The sequence below is a fragment of the Plodia interpunctella genome, chromosome 7 (assembly GCF_027563975.2).
Source record: "Plodia interpunctella isolate USDA-ARS_2022_Savannah chromosome 7, ilPloInte3.2, whole genome shotgun sequence".
NCBI lineage: Eukaryota > Metazoa > Arthropoda > Insecta > Lepidoptera > Pyralidae > Plodia > Plodia interpunctella.
Window position 1 is genome coordinate 5,196,923 of NC_071300.1, and position 27,333 is coordinate 5,224,255.

The window sequence follows — 27,333 nt, forward strand, 5'->3', positions numbered from 1 at the left end:
CTGTTTTAGACCATGAGAAAACTGAAAATAATAATACCATTTTAGGTTATGTTGAATCGTTGGTAAAGTAATAAACTTGATTTTGACTGAAAGCCTTACCTGTATGAAGTCCATATTTTTATAAGTCGTCGTAGGTGTGAAAAGTTCCGAGTATATTTTTGACCATTTACTGGTTCGAAAATTTTGCAGCGTGTGGCGGTTTCCCATAGCTTTCAAAGTTTTTTATCTTTTGGAAAACGATGTTTCCAAATAATTCGGCACCCGCGAATATGCAACACTGTTATATATTTTCACAAACGAATGCTTACATAAGGAAAATAAATAGGGAATTATCCCGCCAGAGTGCAGCACTGTATGGTTGGTAAACAAAAGCATTGCCTTTTGCTAAGTTGATGAAAACGTTTATTTTAGAGTATTTTATTAGTCCTTTCATTATGTAGGCATTCGTTTATACAACAATGTACAAACGAATGCTTACATACCGAATATACGACAATGTATCATATTCGGGTGCCGATATATTGGGAAAAATCGTTTTCCATAAGTTAAAAAACCTTCAAAAACTATGGGATACACCTCACGCTGTAAAATTTTCGAGCCAGTAAACGGTCGAAAAGAAGCTCGGAACACTTCACACGTGAAGACTTCAAAATCAAGTTTATATCAGTTTATGACCACAGTTGAACAAATAATGCAGAACATAACCTAAAATAGTGTTATTATTTTCAGGATAATCCACTAAATCCTTTCTTTTTCCTTTAAACTCGCACCACGATTGCGTAGAAGGTATTTTTGGTCGTAAATCTGCAACAAAATTAAAAATTGGCGCCTTTTGCCGCTATTGGCAATGTTTACAATGTACATTAGTTGTACCAGTAGCGCCATCTGCGCTGAGCTTTTCGTTGTTTGCCCTATTTAGAGTACATACACAATCTGACGCTTGGACGCTGTATTTTGCTGCATCTGTTGAAAACAGTACTCACTTGCTAACAAAGAACTTTATAGACACTCCGACAAATCCGATCATACTGGAATTTAAGTCCGCATAAATATCGTCTTTACCAAACATGGTCATCATTCTTTAGCTGACACTGACATTTATAACTTATCTGTCAATATTTGAGCAAGCAAGCACGCATCAGATTTGTGTATTAGGTGGAATTACTGTGTTATTATATAGAATTAAAATTTACAATAATGCCTAAATATTACTGTGACTATTGTGACACTTATTTAACACATGATTCACCGAGTGTGAGAAAAACCCATTGCACTGGACGAAAACATAAAGACAACGTGAAATTTTACTATCAGAAATGGATGGAAGAACAAGCTCAACATCTCATAGATGCTACTACAGCGGCGTTTAAAGCTGGTAAAATAGCGCAAAATCCATTTGGTAACAAGGGAGCAGCCATCCCACCACCTTGGGATCCTTCCGTTATGGGTCCAGGTGGGCCTAGGCCCCCAGTTCCTGCTCCCGGGGGTCCGCCGGGAATGTTGCCGCCCTCTGCTATGGGTCCAGGTGGTCCTATGGCCCCGCCTATGATGATGGGTCCGCACGGCCCTATGCCTCCTATGATGGGCATGAGACCACCAATGATGGGACCATTAATGGGCCCTATGGGACCAATGGGGCCAATGGGACAAATGAGACCACCTCTTATGAATGGACCACCTATGAATAAATAGTGTTAAATGTGTAATATGTGAAGACTAATGACAATTTGTTTAAGTTACTAATAGTTTCAAAATGATCAACAACAAAGTCATAAAATATTATGATTGTGTTTACAATCCAAGAGCTGATTCAAAAGGAAGAAGCATCAACATGTCTCTTTAAACTGGTAAATCTTTTCTTGGTCTCTCCCCAGTCATTAAATGCCAAAGCCCAAGGACTGGTTTCTTTATTTTCTGGCACTTGCATGATCTTCATTATTTTTAGTAGTCAGGCCATTGGTATACTTATCCTCATTGACTATGTTAAGCAATCATTTTTGTATATGTATCATTTCAATAGTATACACTTGTATTTGATACTAAATAACATCCTTACGGACCAATATGTTGAATTCCAAAAATGTTGCCTTCCATTAATGTAGATTCTGCAAATGTTGAAATTCCAAAAATGTTGAATTCCACTATAGTTGAATAGATCCAATTTTGCATTTTCAAGTCCTAATCTATATCAAAATCAGTTCAGCTATTTTCATATGAAAACGAACATACAGATAGACATACATACACATTTTCGCATTTAAAATATTAGTAGTAGTGACACATATGACATTTACTACTTTTATGACATTGTTTTTGCAATTTGCAACTATTTAGTGAAATAACCAATCATAACTTTAAGATTTTAGGTAATTCCAATTTTTGAATAAATTTTAAAATATGTGACATTGTTGTATTATTTAACTATCCAGGCCCTAATTGTCATTGATTAAATGTAAATTACAGAAAAGACAGCCTGAATGCATGAAAATCCCACTAAAATATCCTATACTAGATACTGCCCAGGGCTTCGCTCTTGTGGGAATTTTGAGATAAAATATAGCCTGTAGCAAACTTGGATAATGTACCTTCCTAATGGTGAAAGAATTTTTGAAATTGGTTCAGTACTTTCCGAGATTACCCACCTCAAACATACAAATGCTTACCTCTTTATAATAATAGTATAGATGTCAAATTATACTTTCAGTTTTATTGCATAGGTATGGCCCATCCTAGCTTTGCTCCAGTAAAATCATAATATATTAGAGTTACAATACTAATGCCAAAATCATTCATACAGACAGATGTGACGTGGGGACTTCTTTTTATATTATGTAAGGACAATATCTAAAGCTTGCAGCAATATTTTTAACCCCAGAAAGAAATCAGGTTCATTCATTTTAGAAAAGAGCACCACTGCTGTCTTTCCAAAATACCCACATATTTTGTCTCTAATTGATAATCTGGTAACTACCTACACAAATACATGAACTTATATACAAATTATATACTTTAATTTGGGTAGATGTGTGAATAAAAAGGTATATTTTACTAATTACTTAAACACATAAAATAATATGAAGTGAAAAATCATGGTCCAGCATGCACTAGCACAACAGGGTCAGCAGTACTACTAGAGGGAGTAAGTGTTGGTGGCAGCTCTGATATTTGGCCTTGGCGGCATCTGAACAAGGTAGCCACAAGATCTGAGATCAGCAAACATACTATCAACATCGGTAGAACCCCATTCATAACCAAAACTGCGTGATCAGGGCGAAATCTGTAGGCTCCCAATTCTTGAAACACTGAGACGCATAGTATAAGATGGATTGTACAGCATGCAATCAGTGCATATATTTGTAAGAAACATGAAGCCGTTCGATTTATACACGTGCCAAGCAATATGCTGCCAATGAAGAAATATGTAGTCATGATCGCAGCTGGTGTAGATATAGCGTGGAAAATTCCTAAAGTTTCCGTCGTCGCTTCATTTATAAGATCTGCTGTGGATATAACGAGCGTCAAGAATCTAACCTTACATATGCAGGGTTCAGTGGTCATTGAATTTTCTTCGCTGGTAATTGATCCACACTTCATGACTCAGAATTAGTTTTTCTTTGTGCAATATTTGTATAATGATCATTCAAGGTGAAAATCAATCGTTGCATGTCTCAGTTTTGGGTTTTTACAAGAAACATAAACAAATAGGAACTACCTGGTTGTAGCTTCGATTTGTAGATCAAACTATGCTATGAAAAAATAAAACTAAATAATTTCTTTGACAGGCACACTTCATTTTTCTCCATAGATAAAGAAGTTAACTTTAGAATCTTTTTCATGAAGTGAAGACTCCGCTCTGAACTTTTTGAGAATTTTATGTGTGTATCACAGATATAAAAATAAGGATTGCATGTTATTTGGTTTAAAACAACATAAATTAAGAATTCTTTTATTTTTATTAACTGACGCAGTCCCCAGCGGTAGCAGACTGGATGTTTCAAATAAAATATGATAGCGGCAGCAGGCCAGTACAATAAGGGGTTCTTGAGTGTAACGCGATTGTATTCGCCGCTAGGGACGCTGTTGTAGAGTAAGGTCAAAATCCAGAGCAAAGTTGAGTTTTATATTTTTTTGGGTTTTTTTCAGGTTCCGCGTAGCGCCAATAATAAGAAATATTACCCAGATGCCGGCTCCGTACTATCCGCAAACGGTTTGGCGGTTTTGAGTCTGTAGTTAGGATACCGAACGGCTCATTTTTGTGGTTTCGACGCCAAATGAAATCCTTATAGTTTCGTCATGTCCATCGCATGTCACAGTCATTTTATACCTACCTTACATACATATACCTTTTGAGGTATGGAACCCTTAAAAACTTGTTCTGCATGCATTATATGTAAGCGCATGCTTAATTGTATTGCCATATGGTTTGTGGTATACTAAATTAAATATTTGCTTCGGAACCCTTCAAGAGCAAGTACTTCCGACTTGCTCTTGGACTGTTTTTTATGAAATTATTGAAATTTGTGGGTATTGTTAGAAAACTAAAATGAACAATAAGAATTTTAAAGTGACTAGGACTTCTATATTCTCAGACTATTCTTGGGACAGTTTTAAATAAAACAAAATTTTATATTCAACACATTTATTTAAAATTGTATTCCGAATAACTTAAAAACTTTGAAAAAGTTCAAAACACTACGTACAAAGTACTTTGTGTACTCAATAAATATTTAAGAACTAATTTTATAACCATGAAGTTGTACAATTCCTCATACTCGTGACGAAATAAAATTGGCCCCCATAGAACATATTTGAGCGGAATATCGTAGTAATAAATCACTGGTAATGGGGTTGAAGCAGAAGTGCCTTTGAAATGGCACTTTAAGCTAGATAAGACTAGATTAAAGCTTCATTAAATTTCATTTCTTGTAAAAAAATATACGGAACTTAAAGCACCACTTAATGTTGGTGAAAGTATCATAACGCAGTTTCCAATGTGGTAGGTGAAGAGTTGCCTCTTTCAGGAGAAGACTTGCTTCTTGATTCAGACGACGGGCCAGCCGTCGGCATTTTAAAAGATGACAATTTAGGCGGAGAAGCTTCCGGAGAAGTGTTAAAGAATTCTGCTCGTTTCGCTTGCATTATTTCTGATCGTGATAACATATACGGTTTTCCGAGATCAGAATTAAGCGGAAATACACCTTGATCACTGGATATCGGGAAATTATTTTCAGACGCAACAGTACCTTCATTTATAGGTATGAGATTTCTTCTCGCCCCAAAATGATGATTTGTAACTATAGGCACTGTTTTCGGCGATGGGTTAATGGGCGAGCTATCATGTTTCTCACCTGAACTATTTGAATTATCATCTTCATTATTAGCCTCTGGTATTGGAGAAGACAGCACGTCAGATCTAGGACTTGAGAACCGCCATTGCGATTTTGGTGAAAGTAATATTTTTGGAGTGTTTTTATGTTCTTTAATCAAAGCGCTTGTTCTACCAGGTGAAGGCGGTTGAGGATTTGACTTTATTACTTTTCTATGAGTATAGGTTTTAGGCGACCCACTTAGATCCAGTATGTTCAGTTGAGTTCTGTGCGTCGTGGGTGTTAATGGTATGTTAGCTTTATCTTTTGATATTTTAAGTTGTTCCACAGCTGATAGTTTGTTGGATTTAGTCTGGGGATTTAAAGTATTCAACTTTACACTGTGCTGTAATAACAGTTTTTTGAAATCTAATCTAGAAGTTTGTGGGACGGGTCCATACCTGTCGGTACATAAATTGTCTTTTTGTGCATAATTGGAGCTGGGAAGCAAAGTAATATTTTGTTTTTCAGCTGGTGACCAACTCATTCGATTTCTCGGATCTCCTAAATATCCTGTTTCTGGATGGCGTTGCGAGGCTTTTGTATATAAAGACGATTCTGAACTGACTGGGGACAAACTGATAGTAGATAAGGCTGGTGATGCACATCGTTCACTTTCTTTTATATTTAGTTTCTTTTTACTTTTGTGTATGACCGCATACAATTCTTCATTCGTCATTTTGGACTTTACAGGTGAGAGCAGTTTGGTGCTAAGATCAACAACGGCTTCTTTGTTTGATGGCGTCGAAGATTTGAACGGACCCGGCGTGCGTGGATCGATGGGTGAGATTCGAATGGACTCCTCATTTGTGGGATGCCGTCGATCTAATGATGATATCTTCACGTCTGTTTTCGGTGGGTAGTTGAGTGTTGACCTTTTCTCAGACGTATTTAAATTAGGAGTGTTTGGTTCTGCGGTGCTTCGTTTAGGAAGTGTCCAGAACTTCGTATGCTCCTTTGGTGGTCTTGTAGAATTTTCATAATTAACAATTCCATGTCTCCCACGGAGATGGGCCGTATGGTATCGGTGTAAAGTGGGATTGAGCGCGTTGAGATCCAGTGCCGGAATCTTATCTTTAGTAACATTTTGTTGAGTATTCACATAGGGTTTGTCAGCACTGGAATGTCGATAGTCTGAAATCAAAATGTAAGTAATCATGAAATATGGGTATAAGAATGATTAATTTAATAATAATATTGGTAGTGCCTACTAAATTTGCAAAAAATAACTAGCATACTTCTATTTTAGGTACCATTATCATATTTGTTGAAATGCTAGCTATTTATTTCGAGAGTTACTCATAAAATTAAAGGTAATGTTTATAATAATCCAAGCAGACATACAAGCATATTCTGTTGCATATTGAGCCAATTTAATTGAGGGTTTTATTGTGCCCAAAATTAAATTACCTAATCGATCGTTGACAAGTTTAATATTTTTTGAGAACTTGACACTTGTTTTTTTATGGTTCCGAATCCGAAATCAATTGTACAATTATCAATTGTTAATATTTTTTTGCTAAATATTGCTATTATATGCTAGATTATCTTTTTATATATGAACTTTATTACAAGATGACCATCAATATTGGGCCGTACCTATTTCATTATATATATTAAAACTAAATGCTAACATTTAATTTCAATGTATATTCTGAAATAGGTACGGCCCAATATTGATGGTTATACAATTAACATGCAAATAACATTTAAACTTCAACTTTTATGAATCAATGCACATGAAACTACATTTTGGCCACAAGAGTGAACGAACGACGACGAAACGAACGACAACTTTTACAAAAAAGTTAATAGGTTAATATACGAAATGCTAAATATTTTTATTAATCGAAAATAGGTAATAGATTGAAAATTAAATTATAATTTTTGAATACAAAAAGTAATCGCGATTTAACTTTGCATTGTCAAATAAAAGTCAATAAATATACAACCAATCCCTCTAACATTACGCAATAAATACTAATAACATAACACAAACAAAAGAGGCTCAAAAATTGAATTACTGATCTATCTATTAATACGTACCTACTTATAATTCTAAATGCATCAATGTGCACGCGTTATTCGATTATAAGCGTAAACTATTTGAAATTAGTTAGGCGCACTTCAGTAATAAATAAATGACCATATACAAGTAAAAGCATTTTCTGAGCAGTGCAAATACACAGGTAAACCATAATGGTAGATATTTATCTAAGTAGGTACTAATTTATATAATATAATAATAAATAGTACAGTTACATTACATAGTACGCAGTTGTAACAAAATGAGAATGATTAAATTTATAGTGCATGGTATTTTATTCTCTGTCAGTAATATATGAAAAAACATAAAATTTCTTGCTGTTTACTTTATATCGATACTGTAAAAATAATTATAATACCAGTAACGTAACGAGTTAAGATTGTAAAGTTAGTAACTACAGGACCTGTATACCTACACCGTTAATAAATTTTATAGCTAGTGATAGTGATAGGTCCTCATGCATTTTATACAAATAAGGCTGATGCATAACAAATAAGCAGACACAACGTAACATAAACAAGTAACATTACAACGCTCCGGTATGTTATAACATTTTATTATTAGTATTGATCAGGAACTACCATGAGTTAAGCCCCAATTTGAAGTAAATTATTCGAAAACAAAGATTACAAATTATTATTTCAAACTTTGTTATCGATTAGAATAATTTATTTCAAAAAAAGGGAGAAGAATCGTCACCGGGTCTAAAATTTGGTTTCGAATCATGCCAAAAAGCAACACAAAACTTTACCTTTGGGGAAGTTGACGATAAATCGGAACTATGGAAGCGATCTCCTCCTCTCTATAAAGCTATGTAGGACCAGTGCGATTGAAATAGGACTGTGCACCCTTGGAATTAGGATTGTTTTTGCTATTAGTTTATTTGTGGAATGTTCATGAGTTATTCACAATTAGTTGGATTGAACAAGTTACTTAGTAATTTTACCCAGGAGGAACAGATGAGTTATTTACATATTTCTGATGTTGAGATACATTTGGTGCACTGCCGATTGGAAATCAAGTTCTGTTTTATAAACATAATTAAATGCTAACTCAGGTACATCAAGGTCACATCAATTTTCAAACAGAACTTATTTCTATTGCAATGACAACTTAGCTTCTGTGCGATAAGAATTAATGTGAAATGAGGGTGATAGATGAAGGAGTGAAAATAAATGAAATAAGTGCGTTAATTGACATTAAATCTATAATATTATTTACAAAACACACGAATAACACACCATGCACTTATGAAAATATATGAACCACTCGTAAGCTGTGCACGCCGCGACGGAGGGCCGCCATGCATGCCAAACGTTTACAAAAATAACAATAACTGGTACAATAAGTACTATCATGATCTCAATGAAATTAATTAAAAAAATCAAATATTCAATCTATAAAATAATACAATTTATCACAGTGGCAAGAAATCGGAAGACATAGTTAAGGCACATTTAATGCTGGACGGAAAATTTCCAAATAATTATATATACTAGTTTAGTTATAACTAGAAATTACATTCATACAATGAATTACTTAGCAAGAAATTTTCTATACTATTCCACAAATTACCATATTTCAGTTCCATAGTCAGATTCTGAAATTGATAAAATTCTAGCTCTATGCAAAGAAGCATCGACAGGTACAGTGACTTTGCTAGGAGTTACAGGAGCTGAGGGAGGGGTACGTAGAGTAATGACTTCATCCGGGTCAGAATCTAAAATAGCTGTCAACACGTCTAATGACTTGTCTCTCAAGTCAGGTATAAAAGCGACTGAATGTCGCTTTGGCAAAGGGGTCGTAAAAGGACTCAGAGTAAGCGCTGATATTTCAGCTTCAAACTTATCTTCCAAGAATTGGTTTGTATTATTCAAACATTCGCAATTTTCTGTCGGATTAAACATATTTTTATGACCTAGTTTGGGAGACACAGTGGACGGATAGTTGATCTGCTCGCGGAGCAAGTCCGCTGCTATTTCAGCTTGGATCATTTCCAACGAGTTTACTTTTTTAGCATTACTAGTGAAACTCTCTAATTTAAGCAATTTTTTAATCGGCATTAGAGGTGAATTTGCCAGTTTGTAACTATCGCTACGTTTGACTTTATTGTTTAGTGAATTTTCAGACACTTCATTAAAGTTTGGGACTACCACAGTCGAATCTGGATCATTATTAATTCCATGAGTGAACATTTTCATAACTTCAGCAACTTTACTACCAGATTTGTTAAATATATTTGAATGTTGACATTTATTTTGTAACATTAGTGGAGTTTGGAAATTAGGGACAAAAGGTGTTATTTCTATGTCAGTTTGATGTGGATCCATCTGTATAGATTTAATAAAAAGTTTACGCGTGACAGATTTTGAGCAAATTTGGTTCTTACCTGCTAAATCGTCTTTCGTCGGGGATAAGCTGACACCCTCTGCATCATGTATATTAACATACGCCCCAGTTCTAGTAATAGCTTCAACGACTCGCGGGAGATCTTGCGAAGGTTTGGTTGCTGCATTAGCTGGCTGTCTCGTCGAGACTGGTGTTTCCGTAAGCGGCGACGCAGTTATTATTGTACTTGGTTTTGGTGGTGGGAATGATAAAAATTCTGTAGTGATTGGCCCATTCGGGTCTATAGGTGCTTTTATAATAAGTTTTCCTAATTGTGGCGACGTAGGTTTACTAGATGGCGGCGGTGGTTCATAGGGGAAATCGGTTTCATCAGTAATCCTAACAACATCGGCATTTTCTCGTTGAATTATCGTTGTAGTTGGCTTGATTTCTTGGACAAATGGCCCTGGTTCGAAAGTAGTATGTGCCCCTTTACGGCGTTTTAAAGTATCTGATGAATAAATAACCTGACCCTGAGAATCTAAGGTTACTTTAGCGCCTTTCCTCTGAATATCTTCAAGTGCTGGAGATGATTTCTCTTCCAACACATGCTCCAGATAATCTTTGCTCCCGCTCAAAGAATTAGGCAGTTCATTCAGTGACACATACTCGGTATCAGCCAGTTTTCCTGACAATACAGTCTGTAAGTTTTTCTTAACTATGTCATTATTTCCATATATACTCCTATTATTTAAGTTTATTTTCTGGTTGTTGTTTTTAACATCAGCTATGGTGACGTAATCACCAGCGTCATATAATTCTTCAGCTAAATTTGCTTCTTTTGTAGATGGTGATTTTTTATTTGATAGTTTATGTGGAAGTACTCCTTTTAATTTACACATCAAGTTATTGAATGGGTGTAACGAAGATTTTAAATTAATTTGAGTGGCAGGTTTATTCGGAGCTTTTGTGGCTTCAATTGAAGTTTTGACTTCTTTGGGTCTTTCTTCAATGGGTAATTCCAATTTTGGTCTACTTGCACATTTCTTAAGCGCAGTGTCTACAGATTTATCAAAATCGTATTTTTTACCAGATTCAGAATTTCTATTAATAGTTTCGCTTTCGTCGTCCGAGTTTGTGGGTGTAATTACACAAAGCGAAGGTATTCTAGAGCTATTAATTGTAGTTTTGTATCTTATTCTTTCTATTCTATCAGTGCCTTCTAAATCTGATGATTCGGAATAATCTTGTTCTGATAAACTATTCTTTCCATGAGCACTCGATACAGAGTCTTCAATGGGCGAGCTTGAGGTATTATGACCCGAATCTGGGGAACTGGTGCCTGTGCTTTTCTTTGCACTCTCTAACTCAGTTTCCGTGTGAACTTCAGCAACTGCAGTAATTTCTCTATGATTACCAACGTTCCTCGTGATGGTGATGATCGATTTTGGCATTTCACTAATTTCTGGCGAGGAATTATTATACATCGGTTTCTCGGTAAATGAATGGGAAATCGGATTGTATTTCAAACTACTAAAAGGCGATTTAGAAAATGAAGAGTTAAGACTCCTATCCAAGCTAGCATTTGCACTATGAATATTATTACTTCTAACTCTCATCATTTTAGTTAGTGAGCTTTTTCTTTCGGGAACCGTGGGCCCTATCACCAGAGACCGATCACTGCCGGCCGCCATCAGCGTGGTGCAGACGGTGCCCGCGGAACTAGTGGTCGTGCTCGTGGAACCTTTGCCGAATAGTTCGTATTCATTCTCCGCCGTCAGCGTTTGGCTATTGGACGAATTCGAAAGGGCGTTGCTGGTGTGTAAAGGTGTACTCGGACACGCTTCCTCCTCCTTTAAAGTTTTCAAGCCCGAATCCATATGGAAAGAAGTGTAGTATCCTTCCGTGTCGCAGGAAAATTCCGAACTGGTCTCCAAATCTTCGTGCAGGTCGTGGATGATGTCCGGCGTCAGCGTGCCTTCGCTGGTGACGCTGCCCGAGCCGGAGGTGTTGAGGAAGCGGCGGCGGCTGATGACGGAGCTGGGCGGCGCCGTGCTGGCCGTGAGCTCCGAGCCCGAGCTGGCGCGCCCCGACTCCGAGCTGGCGGACCAGTTGCCGCTGGACGACTGCGGCTCGTCGCGCACCATGCGCCGCACGCGCCTCTGCCCCGCGGACACGCGCAACTTCACCCCGCAGCTTATTGTCGCCGTGGTCGGCAAACTACTAGGAACTCCTATGCTCTTCTCGGACGACGAATATGAAGCGCATCTTTGATGTGTCCGTCTATCCTCTTCCCCCGGCCGCTTTTTCCTGAGCGTGACCGTCTCCTGGGCCATGTTGTCCTCTTGACCGATTGGCGATTTTGATTCTTTCGACTTTTCGATCTTCGAACTGTCTTTAAAACTATCTCGACTGGCGCTCGGCGATCTCCCGATCATTTTTAATCTGTTCTTGCCCCATTGCTTCAGCGAATTGAAATGGCCCTTCTTCGCGATGGGATCGATTGGACTTTTCTTAAGCAGATCGCTCGATCGCGACCTGACGACCGTGTTATCCTCATTTTCCTCGGCAGCCGCGGCGTTTGATGTATCACTACGATAAAACAAACCGAGCAAAGCATTAGTCACACGCTAGAGGCAGATCTATGTTTGTAAAGTCTTCGAATACGACGCCGCTTTGTCTTGTAACAGCGGCGCGATTCAAAGTGGTCATTAATCATGAAGCTAATGAACAAATGACACTATTAGTGTTCGAGTGCACAAATTTTGATTGTCTTTGTTACTTTCGTTTTAAATGAGAGAACAACGACAACCAATGTTGAGAACATAATGTATTCACAGAAGCACAAGAGAGTATTATCGACGAAATGTTAAAGTGTGCTGAAGATTTTAATTTGAATCATAAAGCTGTCCACACATTACTGTGCTGAACGGTTACGTTAATCGATCCGCTTGAGATTACATTATCTACAATGCAAAACAAAGAGTTATTTATAAGAGGACTAGAACGTGATAGATAATGTAATCTAATGTGAGATGGTGCAAACTAGAAGCTTACCCAGCTATAGCCTCTCTAAGCTCTTTCTGATCAGTGCCCGAAATGGTGTTTCGTCTTTTACCGCGAGGTTTTCTTGTGCGCGTGCGCCGCTTGACTGTGTCGGTCTCCACTGCCTCCAGCTGCAGCGACTTGCGGGAAGAACACATTCGGTCGAAGAACTTGCCTGACGTGTCGATCGCTACCACTTCCGGAGGAAATCTGAAACAGAAAATCAATACTTGTCAAAATATATTACTTAAGTTTTTAAATCAAATCGAGCAGCATATTTAAAGAGCTTTAAATGCTCGATGCGACCAATTCGTTTTTGCGCTTTATGCTGTATACCTACTAGTATACTGTATTATTCTTCTGCAATAAAGAGTTCCAGCCGCAGCTGTCAGAGTCGGAGCTCAGGGTCCGTACTCGTCCTTACATTTTCGTATCCACTTCGCACGGTCGTCGGCATCCCTAGTTATCAGATCAAAGAGTTTATCTATACGAGTATATCTTACTTCGAAGCGATGACTCTGAGCTGCTCCTCAGGGCTGGGCAGCCGATGATCGATGGGCTCGTCGTCCCCGGAACCGACATCCGACAGCTCGTCCGGCGTCAGCGTCACGCAGCTCGCGATCCGCATGGACGCGTCCGGCAGCGCCGTCACCTCGCCCACCGCCTCCTTCGACGTCCATTTCCTGAGGTGTTCCACCACTGACGGCTGAAATTTTTCATTTTCCATTTTTTAAGTTATGGTTAACGGAACTTCTCCAAACGTAAAGTCTTCACTACAATATATTAAACTAAGCGAGCCTTCGGAAATACATTGTCGAACAACTGCATCAAAATCCATTGTATGGTTTGAACGAAGAAAGATTAGAAACAGAAAGATGTAGAGGGCGATTTTGTTTGTACTATGTAGTGATTTACACTGGTAAAATATGCACTGCTATAAATACTGATTTATAGCTACAAATGCAATAGAATTATGCAGTAATAATTGTATATCTTATTACATTCAAGAAAAATTGCAAGCAATTGTTAAAATGTTACAACCTACCTACTTTTCTTCATAAACAAAATACAAACAATGGACTAAAAATTCCCATTCCATTACATACTTTATAGGGTAGCATAGATATTATATTTTACTAGGGTCGATGTAATTTCAGTGAAAGTTGAAGGAAAATAAGGTGAAGTCATTAGCGGCCTACTCTCAATGGGAAGAGCATGGCGCTGGTAACGTGTCTCTATCTCGTTATTACCAACCGCCATGCAAAAAGTTTAAACTTTTAAAATAAGAATGACTAACAATGTGTGTTTCGATGTCGACGTCGACTTTGTGGTAAACACGCCTTCTCTTTGAGCCAAGGACCGGGGTGCACAGTAGGTAAGGGGAGTACTGGGAGTCCTTCCGGAGCTGGTCAAGGATAGAAGCAGAGAGCCGGTCCGTTGTCGCCTTCTCATACAGGTTGCGCAAACTTGCTGGTCTGTAATACAAATGGGCAATGAAAATTACCTAACTTTAAGTTTCGATATCGTCATCAGAATTTTTTATATCACTGGCCTTCCTTATATTTCCATAAGTTCAGATCATCATCAGCAACAAATTAATCTTCCCTACTACTGGGGCACTGGCCTTCCGGTCTACCTACCGACTTTAATTCAATTCGTGTTATTGACCACGTAAACAAACCGGATTATACTGCCCAAAGGACCGCCACGCGCGTTTCATCGCGCCTATTTAATTTGTGAACTTTGAGGACTAATGTAAGAACGTAAAGAACGAACTATAAAATAATCCAACAATTGGAATAACAAGTTATTTTTAAGTATGTAGGTAGGTGTAGTATTTCGGTATGTAGTTTCAAATACATAATTTACTTATAGGCAAACACATCATTCTTTTGATTTTAACTTGGAACAAAACTTTCGTTGCTAATTTGATTAGAGCTTACCTGGTGTCAGGTGTGAAGAGGCCCTTCTTGAGAGGATTGGTCGCCGTGTAGTGGACTTTGCGGACGGCAAAGTCGGACAGGCTTCCCTCCGCTGCAAAAGAAAATATAATGATTTTATTAATAAATTAGGTTTATATTTAAAGTAAAAAAACTGAAACATACAAAAGACAAGCAAGAGCCTACGTTGCAAATAAACGAAGTCGAAAATAAGTGCGAATGGGCAAATATTTGGTTTGGCTTACACCGACTATTCTGTTACAAGACTGTAGGAATGTTGTCAATGTTGCAAATTCACGATATGAACTAAAACATTAAACATTTTCACGAAACAAAAAAAACGTGAGAACTGGATGTGGAAAGTAATTGAAATTTAATCCTACATATTTTATTACGTACATATTATAAAACAAAGACCTCTGTCGTGTCTGTCTGTATGTCTTAAACTTAAAATTTTACTGCACGGACTTCCGTGCGGTTTTCACCAATACATAGTGTTATTTCCGAGGAAGGTTTAGGTGTATAATTTATTATATTTTACCCGAGCGAAGCCCGATGCTAGTTTCGAATAAAATGGAATACTGCTATAGTTGCTACGAACATTTTGGGCAGGAAGTTTTGCAAATATTGACAGAACGTTAATCCTAGTCAATCGGCAATTAGTTGCACTTTGCGCGGCCCGGCTCACCGTGAAGTGAACAAATACCCCGCCATAATTCCTCTGCCCGCCCCTCAGGTTATCAGGATTTATAGAGCCCGAACTCAATTGCCTTTGCAGCCTTCTTCATTATACTACTATTAGTATCCGTCAGAGTGTCTTGGGACCATAATGTCATTGATTATGACTTATCGCCATTGATTGTCATGTTTATTTTAACACAATTTGTTGAGGCCTTTTGTTTTGATTTCAATTTGAGATTCCACAATTTCTAAGATAAAAGTAACTATACGAGAATATTCTCGTATCTAGATATCTAAATGCGTATTTAGATATTTAAATGCGATACGAGAATACGAGTATCTTTGTTACATAAGAATTTCTACAGGGTACTTATTTCAAAGATTCTGTAAAAGGTATCAGCGATTTAGGTATAAAGTGAGCAAAATGTATAAATAAAGAGTTAAAGTTAGTCAAAGGTAAAGCAAGAATCTCTATAAGAATAATGATAACTATAAAGAAGTTCACAATGATTTCTCATATTGTATAAAATCATGGCCAGCGAGTCGATCGCAACTTATCGTGACTGAACCTATTTCGGATTCTAATTATCGGATACGGAAATAATAGCCGCTATTTACGACCATTAAGATGGATTGTTCGGGAACAAAGCTCTGTCTATTCTTTAAATGTATTCAACTCAACGCAGAGAATGCAATCAGATGTCTATACATATTCGAATGAAATAAAAATAAGACAACTATGGGATTCCTGGGATAGTGGATGAACCAAGAAAGGAATGTAGTTTCATTAGCCAATCGTATTTTTAGAATGACCTAACTTTATAATGCTTTTCTCTTGTACTTCTATAAATGAAATAAAAAAAATACCGAACATAAAATAATGTCAAAAACGTGCAATACTTATAAAAGAAAAAAACGTGACTTTTCACGCGGTTTGTAAAATACTACTACAACCGTGCTGTTTCTTATATGTCTTTGTAAGTGCATCTGTCTAGTTGTAAAATAACCACAGTCTGAGTTATTGCACGGCAAAAATGCAGACTTTAGCATCGGAGTCGGAGTGTGGAAGAGTGGAACGTCTGATAGAGTGAGACCACAATACATATAGAGACACTGCATGCATAGACATAGGTACTGTGATGAATATTACATGTAAATGTGAACTATGACACTAGCGAGCAATAAATACTTCCTGCGATAACATTTCAAGATTAATCTATGGATAGTATCAGTATATCTCAAAATTTAATAGAAGACAGCGATTGCATCACTACAAATATTAATTTTCTACATGAAATCGTTATAAATGCTATTATGCCCTTACTACTTCATATTCTTGCGTGCATGGAATACATTTACAAGTGGAAGCATTCATTATCAGCTCTAGCATTACTAAACGCTTAGAGGACACATTCTCATTCTAACCATGCATAACCGCGGCTAAAAATTAATATATTATGTTACATATATAAGGTGGATACAAATTAAGTGCAAATGTTTTCAGGGTCGGCTCCAGGGGGCTAAATAAACGTATTGGAGATGAAATTTAAAAAATAGATACTTTTTTTCTAACAAAAAATATATGATGACATTTAGTATGTTATGACAAATGATGACATTTAGTATCATACTGTAGAAACATCTTGGATACTTCATTCTACTTTAAGCTCCACTAACCAAATAATAATGAATTAAATTGATTGGCTGTTTTCCTCTTTACTTACTAAAAGTGCGTGAGAGACAGAGATCAAATAATATCAGTAATTAGCCCTGAAAAGATTTGTACTTAATTTGTGTCCACCTTGTATATTATGCATCATGTAGATCTCACCCTAGAATTGCTGGGGATGTCCTACAAGGGTTACAATGCCCAGTTAATGAGTAACAACAGCATTCCCAAAAAGGATTGACGTCAGCTACGTGACTGGTCATAAAATCAGGGACGAATATTCAACATAGATTTATTTTTAAAAATAATTATTTTTAAAATTTAATAAAGATTGACGAGAAAAAGTGCCTGTGAAGGTCTAATTTCTGAAATGATTTGAATTTGAATTTTAAATGAACCTAAAGCAGAGGCGAGAGAGAGACATCATAAATTTAGCGCATTCTGATATGTATCAGTAATATCATTATCGTAAATAATGTCATTTTAGTCTTACCTATGTAGGTAAGACTAAAATGACATTGCATAATCAAGGTGAAAGAGTAAATATAGATTTAGATGTCATTATGGATGTTGCAACTTCAATTCCTCAGAGGCGAGTGGCCTCAGGAAACTAGTTCCATACAAAATAGATAGTGAGATTGAATAGTACTGGATCGCAATAAGAAGTGCACAAGTGGGGCCCATTGTGTTGTGGGCCCGCGCCGGCCTTGGCTCCCCGCGGACGACGCGCGCAGGGAGCACCATGGGTGGCAGGCGCGGGTACCTGAGCCGGCTCTGGTATCTATTTACGACCCAATTCCAATGAAATCTAAATTCCACATAAAGATTGAGATCTAACTGTTTCTCATTGATATTCAGTGTTTAAAAGAAGAGGTTTGTGAAGTAGATGAGTAAGTAACGTAACGTAAGGCTGTAGAGAGAAGACTTCTTCAAAGGGGGTCATAGCAACCACACGAAAACAGGACGATAGACCAGAACTAAATCAACTAGAATGCAGTAAGATTTAATGAATGGAACGAGCATTATATTAGATTTTCAATGGCGCTCCGCAAGCAATAAATAAGGACATTGGGTTCAGTGATTTTATAGGTCGTATATATAATGGAAAGTCCTTTATGACGAAAACATGTAAATGTAACACTTTTCACTTCTCATATGAAAGGTAGAATGTAGAAATTAACGACTTCTCTGAATAACACCTATAGCTGTTGTTGTAACCACACATAATAAAGTAAAAGTTTCAATCAGTCTGGCAGCTTTATACGGGGGCACTAAATAAAAGACAATAAAATAAGTTGTCGAGTAAACCACACACGACGGCTATAAGCTTGTTGTGTTGCAAATTGATGTAGCTAATAAAGATTATGACAAGATAACGGGATATTTTCAGAATTTTCGCATAAGAATCAAATTGTGCAACCGGCCAGAAATCTTTATTGTTAAGTGATTGCATTTGAAGAAAAGCGTATAGTATATATTAAATAGTATTCGAATTTGAAAATGGAACAGAAAAAAAAGGTTTGTGTACTAGCGTTCCATGTTCGAGTTCACACACGGCTAACATAGGTACATACTACGAGTATCATGACTGGGCATGCTCGCGGCAAGGACTTGTGAGTAGGGTCACGACTTTGAGAAGGTCTTGCAAGGGCGCAGGTACGCTACGAAGCGGTATGTGTATGTGTATGTGTAACAGAATAGTGGATAACAGCAGAACCGGTTAATTTTACTATTATTGGTAAAATCCATTTAGACGGTGCAACTCACCCTAAATCTATCACTAGACTCAGGGTGAGTTGCACCATCAAAATTGACGATATTTTTAACCGGCGCGCCACTGATGTTTGAACAAAGTTAGTTTTTATGCACACGCAAAGTTCAAGAATGGTCAATGGTGATAATTGAATAACGATAAAGCGTACATCTCTAGTATGACGGAATAGATATAGAAGTACTTATATTATTGGAAATATGAGAATTGGTGTTATCTTAATTTATTGAGCAAAAATTAAAAAATGTCAAAGAAGTAATTTTAAGAGTAGTATTACTTTATGATTGAGGCGATGAAGAACTATATATCAATCTATAAAAGATTGTAAATAATTTCCAAACAATTAAAATAACTAAATTTTAACTTAAAAAAGTGAAACGAGATTTCCAAGAAAAATAAAAGTCTGAAACCGTTGAAGTCGTGTAGAGTTTAAATATTAAACCGCAGGCCGCGAGTAGCGCGTCAGATAACCACTATAATCTGGCAAGGCTTCTTGAGAGGCTTTAAATTTTAATGGAATAGGGGATCGCCATTTTTTTCAATTACTTCGAAACCAATTTACTGTAACTTTAGCCTTACAAATTCACACTTATACAATTTCTATCAGAACATAAGAAGATACAACTTAAGATCGAAAAAGGTATTCGAACGAGTTTCAGACATGAATTCTGCATGTAGTAACTTAGCAGATCTAAATCGGTAAGCTATTACACGTACAAGTACATAATCTCTGAGTCATTCTTGAGATTTATTTCGGGAACGTCTGGGAAACACTGCAAATGCAGACGGTCAAATATTTGTCTCGTCGTAAATCTGCCTTTGCAGTCAGTAGCAATAACCAGTAATACATACAAAAGTTTGTGTTGTGTTTGTGCATTACACAAATTCAATTAAACGATTAAATCGTTGAGGAGAGTATTACTATTTGATGGACTTGGATCAAAATTTATCGGTCGTGGTCGATCGGCCATTTAGAACAAAGACATGTATACAAATATATATGTATACAAATTCCAGGAAAACGTTCGTTAAGTAGTTTTCGCTGGCGATGAAATAAACAGGGGAGGCGACTTTATGAATTGCTGATATCCAAGTTGCGAAATAAGGATTTTAGGTCAAATTCTGGACTGCTTTATGAAATGTTTTTAGCCCCGTATATAACAGAGACAGGGGCGGGAGGGTTAGGGTGCAGTGGATTAATGAACGTATTTTCGACGACACAAACCATACTAAAGAAAATGGGATAGCCTCTTACAAGTCCTGCGCGGTTTGGGACTTTGGGTAAAACGGCCTCTGTACATAATGAAGATGCTCTCTTTTCTTAATTGACCAGAACTGGCGTGTCACTTACATATCCCGTTTAGAACTCTTGACGGCAATTTATGCCACCTCATCGTATAATCGGCTTTGTGGATTACCTGCTGCGAGGCAAATTAAAATTTGGATATGTTGATTTTCATGATCAAATAAGAACAAGTTAGTCACGCGAGAAAGTTTGATTAGATTAAACACCTACAGCCGGCAAAATGTTGATTTATTTCGAAAGTTTTCTTACGTGCCCTAGTAAGTAATTTGATCCCGAAAAAGCTACACTTACACACGCAAAAGAGAAACTTGTTTTCCTGGACTTTTATTTATCTTTTGCGAGCAGTATAAGAATGATATAAAATTATGGTAATAATGTATTACCATGTTCATGAACCTAAAAGTTGGCAGCATATTAGACGTAAGTATTATGAGGAAGGGTCGGTGGGTTTCATTGGGATATGGATGATCACATATGCGAGTTATTACAGCCTCAAATGTGTTCCTGGCTTACAATGGCAGACCTTTTAATTTAGGATTGAAACTTCCATTTTGCCTAAAAGGGGATCTAGCAGTTATTCGGGAAATGAAAGTAAAATAAAATCTATACAAATTCTGCATACCTTATGTCCTATCTTTATGACGACTATAATCTGTACGGACAAAGGATGTTGTACTCCAATAACGAAATTTTTTTATACAAAAAACTTTCAACCAAACCATCCAAAAATAAGCACTGCAACTTCTAGCTTAAAATACAACACTATACACTTTTGTGAATTCTATGCGTACTTTTCTCACTAAATAAGATCGTTATTAGTTGATTTAATTAAATAAAAAAGCATTGGACTTATAATAATATCAAGCAAAATGGAAACGTGAGTCACGTGTACTCGTTAGTTTCCCGACAAAATAGCAACTGTTGGAATGCTGCTAATTTATTTTCTTTCTCTGTTAGTTTAATTTGTGACTGATCCCATTTGAACAAATTACCTGGGCTGGCTTTGAAATCGATACATTTAACATCGAGACGAATTAGTAGAGGACAATATTGATACTGTCGAAAACATCGGGCATAACTATTTCTTTTCCCCTATACGGTACTAAAACGAAATGGGATGCTCGGGTGAAATTTATAAAGCCGGTGGCTAGGCGCCCATCGCCGATAAAGCCTCAATTTTTTCGGATAAAGGAGCCCCCTTTCTGTTTATTACTGCTACAGGTGTTTTAATAAGATACAATATATGGTGGATCTAAGAAGTAGCACGAACTGCATTATCGTTGTACAGGTATAGGTAGCGTAGTTGTACAGGTATAGTACATATGAGCTTCAAATCAATAGATTTGAAGCTTATACTCTAAAGTGCAACAATATTGTAATCAAAACTGTAGTTAAATGTAGTATACCTAACAGTATTAACATAGTCTACGTATTTTTCTTAAAAACAAATATTATTATAAGTTGGAGTGTTTATAAGCCAGGGCACGTAGTCCGCAAGTCAGGCTACCCCAGTGCATACCTACTTACTACGAGTGGTAGAATGCCGGATGGGGCACGTCTCGAGAACATTTTTCGTCTCACGAATAAGACTACCGAAGGTAATGGTTCGAAAATTTCGAGTTTCCAATGGTATGTATACGCTTCGACGCCAACGGAAAAAAAAATAAAGAAATTAAGTAATAAAAATAGATTTAATGTAAAGTAAAGCGAAGCATCTTAACTAGAAACATAGATTAATAAAATAAATGAACAATACTCAAAGGCTTATACTAAGCATGGACTGGACACAAACATGAAAACGAACATAACACAATGAATAAACAAATGCCTTTTACAACAATTTCTAAAACTAACTATTAAAAACTGGTATGATGGTTTTATAAGATCCATTCGGAATTTGGAATGTGATAACAAAACAAAAAATGTGTGTGTAATCGGATGTCGGCAACTAAGGACTAGTGCAATGTTTCATTTTATAATGACTGAATGAAGAAAATAGTAATTTAACACACGGTTATTGTATATCTTATATATAGAAAATTTTATCCGGATGGAAAACAATTTCCCATACTGTCAACGACTAAACTATATGAACAAGATGTAAGTAATCTATATCTGTAGCATGTAGACCCAATAAATAAATAAATAATGAAATAAATATGACTTTCATATAGGGTGTCTATATTGAATTGAACTTAACGAAATAGCTTTGGGTGTAATTGTGCCTTTTATGTGAGATGATATGGCAACGTTTGTCGGAAGCCGCAAGATTAGTCGGAAACAGAATGAAATGGCCCCGAAGTGGGATCGTGGTCGGCCCAAAGCGCTTGCCATAAAAGCTGACAGTTAAGTAATAGGCGAGTTTTCTTCAAAGGACCAAGGCAATAAGAAAAAGATGAAACTACAAATGCATAATCAAGCAGCCTACTTTTATACATATAAGGTTAAAATACTTTGGAAGAGTTCGTTCAGTGATACTATTATAGCAACATAATAATGTAAGATCTTCAGTGGAACATCACGTTTTACTACGCCCTTGGAGTATACGTGGTATTGGTTAATTCCTCCGATATAAACAGTATGTAAACTATGTAAACAGTATGTACACTATGTAAAGATATGTGTATTCAGAACGTTTCTAGGCCTGAGGCGGTCGATGTTTGATAAATGTTTTAATTATTAGACACGAAGTGTGAGAGCTATAAATATAATGCATGCGATGCCGGCTTAAAGGATTTATTGTGCAGTAGTGCCAGTCCGGCCTTCGCTAGGCGCATTACCCCGCCGATTGCGATTTATTCCTACCAATTAAATGCTACACATTTCCATGGATCTGTAATAATAGTTGTGAAGACATGTCTTAGGAAATTTATAAGTTTTCCTGCAATTAGACTTAATTATTGATATTGCTGTGTTAATCACAATAAGGCCTTTTGGAGGCATTATCACAAATGTAGAATATAAATTAATATTATAATGACAAAATAAGACAATGAAGAGACTTGCGTGACTGAGACCAATAAAGAGATAGGCTGAAATGTCGATGATAGATTTATTACCAAGCAGTAAATGAAACGGTTGGTTAAGCGTGAAAGAAGCAATCAGAAGCATTATTGTTGCTTAGACAATAGTAAAATAAAAGTGAATTTTAAAAAATCCTAATAAATGGTTTAAACTCGTCGCCCTTTTTCATTTCATTAAATGTTATAATTCAGTTTAATTATAAAGTGTATGCTTAAGAAAACCATATTGAAAGAAAAGATTATGCTATCAAGCACAAAACACCAATTGCATTAAATGTGGCTTAATTTTAAATTGCATTTTATAAAAATACGAAAATCAAAGTCCACGCCAAATCCTAAATCATTCAAACTCCGAATTTCGTTAGTAAAAAGAGCTCTGAAATTTTCAATCACGGCGCAATCACTGTAAAACGGCTGTAATTTTTTCTGGGCATCCACGGGGAGTGAGTTTCGAGTACGCTACGAGAATAAATCAAGGGCCAACTGACGCTTCACTCCTGAATTCTGAATGAATGAGGGCAGCTGAACTTGTTAATGTAATGATAATATGCAAAAAGTAGATAATGTAAATAATGACCAGTTCCAAAATGAGTCAGCTTTGATCGTTTTTTTTTTCTTAGATGAAAAAGAATTTGCAAGGAACATGTCAAAACAAATAGTAGTGAATAGAACAATAAATAATATATAATCTTCCTGAATCGGTAATAGAAATGCCATCGATACAATATTTTATACAAATTATGCGCGATAAAAAGTTATAGAGGAAATTACATGCATTATATGAAGGATAGGCCATGGATTTATTGTAGGAAGCCAAGGGATCAAATACCGATCCATGTTCTCATAAGGGCACAAGGAAAAAAGTAATAGCTTCGACTAACGGACTAGTCCTTATATAAGGACTCCTAAGAAGAATATAGCTAGGTACTCTATAGAATTTCTGTTAGTTTGTTGTCTTTATAATTGATCGAACTTCATGATGTTACAATTAAAATACTGAACTATAAGTTCGATATGATGAAGGACTACTTTTTTGGATGATCAAAGGAGATTATGATTCCATCATGTGACTCCATTAGTTTATGTGCGGCCCGGATCCCTTTTAGAGTTGACAGCCATAGCTATAAATTGAGCAAAACAAAAGAGCGGATCCTTGGCCAATTTATTCACAAAGTTTGCGGTTTTTATACGGCGCGGAGCGCGACAAATCGTCTCATCAACGCGACCTCATCCTGGTCCCGACCAGGATTACAGATATTACTCATACTTTTTGCCCTACCCAATGCGAAATACATTTTTTTGAGATTAGAAACAGAATGTGTCGACAAAAGCATACCATACATTTGAATAAACTTATGACAAGAGAATAGAATATTTATAAAAGGTAATGTCCTCAATCAACTTCATGGTTTGCATATTTTACTGCTTTATATCGCACAAACAGGCCGTGTAAATTGGAATAGCGGATCGAGCCAAAACGTATCGTGTATTATTGATGAAATTTATGCAATACAGGAAGATGTCAGTGACCGCATGTAATGCGATTCGTTGCGGTATCCGCAAGAACGGATAAAATTGATTTATATGCCTACAGGTTTGCTATATACATACAGCACAACGCAAGTCACAGGCGGTCTTGAATGACATTGCGCAGTTTACAGGGTTCTCTTGTTCCCTGCTTTTCATGGACGAAGGATTTTTACGAACATTGCCGGTGTTCAGTGTCCGTGAAATGACTTATGCACTGCCACAATTTGTTACTTACGAGCCATGAATTTTCTTGAGCTTTTTTCACCAAATAATTCATCGGTTAACCTGTAGGTTCTAAAAATCAATAATTATTATTTACACTGATATAAATTCCGACAGTAAAGTACCTAAATGATGCCATGAATTATAATTAAATATGCTCGGTAAGGGACGGCTCGTTATGACTATGCTGAACAACATTAGCCAAACACAAATTAGGAAGTAATGCGCAAACAGGTATTATAAGGGATCGTCGAGTTTGTGAAATGGGGGGACAATTTATTCTTTCTTATTTTCTTTTTAAATAGATTGCCTCGGGTGCGTCGATTAGGCGTAATATCGCGAAATTGCAATTGAATGAACTGGAGGGCTAATGACTGCGAAACAGAAGCAGATCGGTAGTTGGTACCTTTTATAGGATTATTGTTGGCGTCTCGCTGGAGCTAGTGCCGATAATATCTGTACCTCGTTAACTCCTAAGTTATAAATTTTAAGAGAACGGCGGCACTGCGCTACAATGGTAGGTGTGGTTATGGCTCGTAAAGCTCTCGTCTTAGCTTGCAATAAGCGGAATTCATCTCAGATTAGTTGCTAATGAATTGATACTTACGGCTACTTTACTGAAACTGAACACTAGCCATATCTAAAACGTAAAATACACTAATCAAATAGACATAATAAGTAATTTGAAATTATAAATCTATATTATAGATTTTTGCAGCGATGTCTATATTATATTGTTAGATTAGAGAAAGCTTAGTACGGCACGAATTATAGACAGAATTGGCGCGGCTAATCAAAGTATCTTCATCGGTTGTTATTTTTTATGCGTAACCATTAAAATTGCTGCGTTAAACAAAACATATATCAAAAATTAATGAACATTGTAACTAGCATATATTTCTTTTATCTATGGTAACTAGGTAGTGTATGAAATTGGAATAAGTAAGGCTTTGTTCGTGATTCTATTCGTTAGGGTGGACAGAACGTAAAATTAATTTGATAGAGAAACAGTAAAATGACCTAATTCTAGTGAAAACAACACAACGAGAACAGAATGCCGGGCGAGAAGTTACGAACGTTGGAGATGAATGGTCTCGTTGATGTTCAAGTTCCACAAAAGATCACAAAAGGAATGACATTACTATTTGTGTGGAGCTTTTGTGCTGACTTGAAAGCACGTCGATCATATTATGGAGTCTCACTATGCAATAGAAGTTATGCGTTGAATAATATAGTTGTTGTTTGTTTGTATAGCTGAACTGTCTTAGTTATCAATTAATTTATACAAATGAGATTTGATATAATAATTAGTAATTTCTAATAAATTTATCGGATGACTTTTTGTTTGGTAATTGTTTAATTTCTCGGACGAAATCATCTTTTTGTGTAAAAATTATTTTAATAAGGCACGGTTTTGACTTTGGGAATTGACTTAAACTACGTGTAGTGAAAAATGTATTGATTGTTCTCAGTGTATTTTTTAGTAACATAACTTCGTAGGTAACCAACTACAAGTTGTTTAATTAGTATCCCAGTGCACATCCGGGCACTATGGCTGGGCGCGCCTAGCCTCAGCATCCCACGAGGTGCGGCATGTCAATAACCCCGTCTCTAGGAAGTCTAGATACCTACGTCAAATTGATAGCTGCCTCCATCTTGGCACACGGAACGCTATTAGTAACTTAATGGTCACAATATAGGCTTTTGTTCTTATTTTCGCATTAATATGAAATTGTTGAATGTCGGCGTTAAAAGAGGTTGTAGAAAATATTTATGTTGTCGTATCCACATCTTAATTTCGCAAAGCTGAATTGTTGAATAAGATTGAAATTAAACTAAGTAAAATAATAAATTTGGTCAGATCTTTATCTATACTCGATTTGAATAGCAATGAAATTAATTATCTGATAATTTAGAGACTTGTGGTCAACGGAAAGATGGACGGAAGTAGATCGAGAGGACGTAGCTCGGTACGTTGCTTGGTCCGACCAAGTGAAAGATCTCCTGAACACCTTTAGAATAGGCCAAAGATTGCCACAAATGGAGAGAGATCGTGAAGAGATTAGGATGGGAGGCGCATACTAACTCGTCGCTCAGCACAGCAGTCGTCACATCACCATATCAAACTTTGCATCGATCGATGTCGATGCCTTAACGACCACCAGATTCAAAGGGCATAGTTACAATGAAATAAAGTTGACAAATAAAATAATACATAATAATTGGTTGCTATATGTTTAATCTATATTTAGCATGGGAAGGTGGGCGGAGATACTTTACAGGATAAGATTGAATAATTTTGAATACTTAAGTGGTTTTCGCTATTAAAAACAATATATGCTGGCTAGAGTTAACCCGACATTCCAGGCTCATATTGTGCTGTGTTTTATGGTCGCTGAGTGAAG

The 27,333-nt window shown here is 36.6% G+C and overlaps 2 protein-coding genes across 2 annotated transcripts in view; one reads left to right on the forward strand and one right to left on the reverse strand.

The window, feature by feature from the left end:
- Window positions 1–1,085: 1,085 nt before the first annotated feature.
- Window positions 1,086–2,403, forward strand: snRNP-U1-C (small ribonucleoprotein particle U1 subunit C). The gene has a single exon (XM_053747925.2). It carries the CDS (start codon window positions 1,198–1,200, stop codon window positions 1,690–1,692), a length of 495 nt encoding a protein of 164 aa, XP_053603900.1. The 5' UTR covers window positions 1,086–1,197; the 3' UTR covers window positions 1,693–2,403.
- Window positions 2,404–4,622: 2,219 nt separating this feature from the next.
- Window positions 4,623–27,333, reverse strand: part of gukh (GUK-holder) — a 60,181-nt gene continuing 37,470 nt past the window's right edge. Inside the window, exons 2-7 of the mRNA XM_053747533.1 lie at window positions 14,730–14,820; window positions 14,084–14,261; window positions 13,290–13,492; window positions 12,799–12,996; window positions 9,803–12,333; window positions 4,623–6,500 (exon numbers count right to left, since the gene is read on the reverse strand). Of these exons, the coding sequence (XP_053603508.1) occupies window positions 4,975–6,500; window positions 9,803–12,333; window positions 12,799–12,996; window positions 13,290–13,492; window positions 14,084–14,261; window positions 14,730–14,820 (4,727 nt within the window). The 3' untranslated portion in view covers window positions 4,623–4,974. The remainder of the gene's footprint in view (window positions 6,501–9,802; window positions 12,334–12,798; window positions 12,997–13,289; window positions 13,493–14,083; window positions 14,262–14,729; window positions 14,821–27,333) is intronic.

What these genes read in the sequence shown, in the direction of transcription:
- snRNP-U1-C (XM_053747925.2), top strand. Translation starts at nt 1,198, where the DNA reads ATGCCTAAATATTACTGTGACTATTGTGACACTTATTTAACACATGAT.